The sequence below is a fragment of the Nasonia vitripennis genome (genome assembly GCF_009193385.2).
Source record: "Nasonia vitripennis strain AsymCx chromosome 1 unlocalized genomic scaffold, Nvit_psr_1.1 chr1_random0016, whole genome shotgun sequence".
Lineage (NCBI taxonomy): Eukaryota > Metazoa > Arthropoda > Insecta > Hymenoptera > Pteromalidae > Nasonia > Nasonia vitripennis.
The window spans coordinates 1,309,573-1,314,492 of NW_022279605.1; the positions used below are offsets into that span (position 1 = coordinate 1,309,573).

General features: G+C 40.8%; 1 protein-coding gene across 1 annotated transcript; it reads right to left on the reverse strand.

Moving 5' to 3' along the window:
- Nucleotides 1-575: 575 nt before the first annotated feature.
- LOC116416068 (serine/arginine repetitive matrix protein 1-like) lies at nt 576-3,649 on the reverse strand. Its single transcript, XM_031922434.1, has 2 exons — nt 2,487-3,649; nt 576-2,405 (listed from the first exon to the last, which is right to left on the reverse strand). The coding sequence occupies exons 1-2, from the start codon at nt 3,030-3,032 to the stop codon at nt 1,596-1,598; spliced, it is 1,356 nt and encodes a 451-aa protein (XP_031778294.1). The 5' UTR covers nt 3,033-3,649; the 3' UTR covers nt 576-1,595.
- Nucleotides 3,650-4,920: the final 1,271 nt, after the last annotated feature.

The window sequence follows — 4,920 nt, forward strand, 5'->3', positions numbered from 1 at the left end:
GAAACAGTTTAAACCGATTATAATGTCATATCAAAACTTTCCAAAAATGGAAAAAGATACCGAAAAATTGTAAAAAATCTTATTTAATCACATAATATCTTCCTTGTGTACAGAGAAAAGTTGCTTTTGTAAAGACCGTATTTGGTATAAATGCGGGCTGCGCGAGTTCACAAATAATTATTTAGTTCGCGGAAACTAGCATAAGCTCGGGAGCTTTATTGTTACTAGGGAGTACTAGGGTTGAATGAATAATACTGAATGTCTGGGTGTATAATTTGTCTGTCTTTAAGCACGAGTGGACGCGTGCGCGGACAGTACGGCGCGGACTCTCTAATGCACTGTTGTTGTCTGGAGATGGGACCGGCGCGGACTTACTTGTGCGCGGACACTCTTGTGCGTGGACGGTGTATTGTCTGCTCTTGATGGTTTCGTTCGGACTTCGATGTATCCGAGTTCTCTATCGTAGTGCTATCTCTCTTACCTTTGTGATTTCGATGATGATTTAGTAGGAGCTATTGACTTTCTATTTGAGGATATGATTTATGGTGGTTTCAATTAATTTATTACTCGCTGAATTTGTATTTTGTATTATTTGTTATTGATTTATTTTTAATTGACCCAGAGCACTTCACAGACGTTTGATGTTCGACATTTATCTAATAGTTTCGTTGATAGTATCGTATTTAAAATATGTAGTGTAAAGACTTACAATTATAATCTTAGTAGGTACGCAGGATTTTTCTACGATCCGTACGTGGCCAATACTGATTGAGTTACTCTACACGATTACTCGTGGCAATAAAATATGTTGATCAACTGCACTGCTAACGCCGGAGATTCCACTCGACGGACCTTAGCTTGTACTTCTCTCTACGGTGTGAGTCTGGATTCAAAGGGCTTTCCGGTGATTGTTATGCCGAGGGACGGATTTAGCACGCTCCCAAGGTGTTGGACGGATTTAGCACGCTCCAAGCACTAACACAATCAAACACCGCCGCTTCTCCTTAGAATCAACTACAACCGATAGTGAGCAAGTAACTACGCAAAAAGGTGCTGCGTGGATCGGCTCCAGGGTTTTTAAAGCCTCGGTGTCGATGCAAGCAGTTTTGTAATTTAGATGAAGAAGATCGCGGTCGCCCAATCAGCACCGGCCACACAGGATCGTCGCGTATGTCTTGCAATCGTGTTTCGCGCGCGAGGAGTGCTGACGCGAAGGTCAGAGCACTCGCTCCGATTTTCTGCGCTCGGTAGTGTATTGTCGCAATCGGTACAGCTCTCGTTGGTTTGTGTGTATGTGGATGCCGTCTATTAGGCGTTATACGCATTCGTACTATAGGTATATAAACGTGGGACATTACACCTCCCCCCCCAGAATATTGCCGCCCACGGCAATGGAGCCGGCGCAAAAAAATAAAAAAAAGTGTCCCATGTTTATCATTCCGGACAATTTGGTGAGTACAATTTATTTTATACAATAATTTTAAAACTATGTTTCGCTAGTAGAGAATGAATATAACTTACGAAAATAAAGTCTACATGTAGTGTAATAGATCTAAGATATGGCTTTATGACAAAAGTTTTCTATATATGAATTATTAAGATCTTCTTTTTAACTTACAAATCCTACACTCATACGGAATTCTATGAACGCACTCACCGTTCGCCCAGTTAGTACGACAAACAACGCAGAGTATCCAGTTTGTGGTGTGATGTTCAATTCCCTGGTACCAGCAGTCCTCTCTGCAACCCGTACAGCTTGTGAATAGTGGTGGCTGCGGAGATGATGGATGTTTAGTAGTAATTTTTAGTCTTTGTAGAGGGACTCTTGGTCTGGAGTTTTGGGCTTCTTCCTTTAGTTTTCTTCTCTGCTCTCGCTTCCTTATTCTATCTTTCTCTCTTTTTCTTTCTTTTTCTTCTTCTGTTTCAGTATTATTATGCGTTTTCTTAGCTTTTCCTTTCTTATCTTTCTTTTGCGATTTTGTTTTATTAATTTTTGTTTTCGGTTGTCCTTCCTCAATTCCCCTATTCGCTGGACTTTTCCAGAACCAGGTTATCCAGTAAATTAAAACGTCGGTTGATATGAATAACCGTTGCTGATTGGGGACTAATATGTAGCGGTTTTCAATTTTTGCCTTCTTTAATTTAGGCTCTTCTTCCCGGGTCTGATATTGTAGCACACTATGTTTGTTTCTCTTCTTTGCTGGCTGTTCTGAATTAATGGTCAAGCTTGGGGGACACAGCTGATTCACGGTTTCTCGCGAATCGTTTCCTTCCGCGCTCACAGCAGTAAGTGTGCGTGCGCGCGGACTTGCGTTATTGTCCCACTCCGTGACGTCTAATGGTCGCACTTGTACGCGCGGACTCGGCGGGCTTAACGGACTCGCCGTCTCTCGCGACTCGTCCCCCTCCGCCGGCTCTGCTGCGTACACATGAGCGCGCGGACGCGGCGGACTCGGTGGACTCGCTGTCTCTCGCGACTCGTCCCCTTCCGCGCGCTCGTCGGATGGTGCATATACGCGCGGACTCGGCAGGCTCGGCGGACTCAGCGGACTCGGCAGGCTCGGCGGACTCGGCGGACTCGGCGGACTGTCCCCCTCCGCGCGCTCCTCCGCTGTTGTGTGTGCGCGCGGACTCGGATGGCTCGGCGGATTCGGCGGACTGTCGCTCTCCCGCGACTCGTCCCCCTCCGCGCGCGCATCCGATGGTGCATGTGCGCGCGGACTCGGCGGTCTCGCTAATCCGTCTTGCAACACTCGTCCTTTTACTATTTCACTTTCACTTAACACACTTATATGGTTTAATTTAGAATGCGCCCACTCCTTCCAATATCGTTCTTCTGCTCTTTCCACAAATAATTGAGCCCTTTTTAGCTGTTCAAGGGCTCCAAGTAACACTTTTTCTGCGACTTGGACTGCTTCCATTTTTCTAACACTTGTCGTGGCTGTGTACAATTTCACACTGTTCCTCGTGGCATACGCGATGAACCGCGAGTGCATTTCTGCTGAGTCTATCATTTTTGCTGAGCGCTGCATTTTGAAGTTCGATGCACTATCGATGTGACCTCGCGATGGTTTGCCAGTATCATAGTGCTGAACTTTTCTTTTTATTTCTCAAATCTTGAGATGGCAGCACGTCCTGGTTTATCGACCCTTGTTTTATATGTATTTATTTTCCTGTGTATGTATATATATGTGTGCTTATACTAGTCACGTGCAGGTGCGTACAGTTGTAAATTTAACTTGATGAATATTAAATCTAGTATATTTTATTATTACCTATTGTCTCTATCAATATCGATAATTATTGTATTGGTCAATATTATGCATAATTAACAATTTAACAACAATTGTTTACAACTCGTAAACTATTAAAAAATTTTTGATTTTTAGTACTTTACCGCGCTATAGGGGTTCAAAATGTGTTCAAAAACGAAAGTTGCAAATCATTGTTTATAAGCTTATTGTAAACAAACTTACAATGTAAAAATTGTTATTTTTGTTCTTAATTTGTTAATTAAGCCTACTCTAACTATATCCAAACTCAAAATTTCCAATTTGTTGAAATTATAGTAACTTCGTTAATAATAAACAAATCGTCGCAAAATTTTTAGTAAAATTTCCTATGGACTATTATTATTGATAATTCGTGCTAGAATATTTTTTTTTTTTTTTTTTTTTTTTTTTTTTTTTTTTTTTTTTTTTTTTTTTTTTTTTTTTTTTTTTTTTTTTTTTTTTGAAATAGTTATTTGCTCTGCATTATCGTTTCAGTTCGTACGCTCCTGACACACTGAAAAGATGAATTTTTGATTGTTATTAACTGCTTTATCTATAAAATTTTTCTAATTTATCCTTATGTTTAACAATTAGTTTTCCATTTGATGATTCTACTATCACGTTGTTGTTTTCTCTAATTTCTTTCACTATGAATTCTCCATTATAATATTTATCTAATTTCCCATATCTTGGTTCTTTTAATACTCTGACTTCATCGCCGACCTCTATTTTCAGAGGTCTAGCCTTTTTGTCGTAATACTTTTTGTTTTTAATTTTTGAATCTACTAGATTGCTCCTTGCTATTCTTTGCATTTCTTTTAAACATTCTGTTAGTTCTTGTACGTAATCATTGTAAGTTTCAAGCTCAAACTCATCCGGCAATCGGTGTGGTGCTCTCGCTGGACGCCCATACACTAGCTCAAACGGTGTGAAGCCGGTTGAAGCATGTATTGATGTATTATACTCGTGCATGGCGAAAGGAATAACCTTGTCCCAATCCTGTTTGCTAGATGCTTTATTCCTTAAGAAATCCGCTAGGACAGCGTGACTCCTCTCTAACGATCCGTTCGACTGCGGATGGTATGCGGTTGTAGTATTTAGCTTAAACTGATAAATTTCGGACAACTCTAATAGTAATTTGATTTGGAAGCTTTTACCTCTGTCACTTAATATTATGCGAGGTACTCCATGTTGGGCAAACAAGTATCTCGTTAAAGCATCTGCAATGGTGATGGCTTTTATATTTGGGATGGGTACAGCAATACAGAATTTAGAAAACTGACATTGCATAGTGAGGATATGCATATTTCCTTCGGTTGTTTTACACAGCGGTCCCACCGTGTCGATAGCTACTTTATGAAAAACTTCCGAAGGCGTATCAGTAATAACCATAGGTTCCCTGGTTTTTATCCGAACTAATTTTTGTTCTTGACATATTTCACATTTACGGACAAATTCCTGTACGTCCTCCTTCATGCCCTTCCACTGATACCTTTCTCGTATACGTCTGTACGTCTTGCCCATCCCTCTATGTCCTCCAAACAGACTGTTGTGATAGTCCTGTAGCACGGTTAACCGGTACTCTGGAGCCAACACTTTGCACGTTCCGTAGCAGAATGTTATTGCTATTTTAACATTTTTAAAGGAA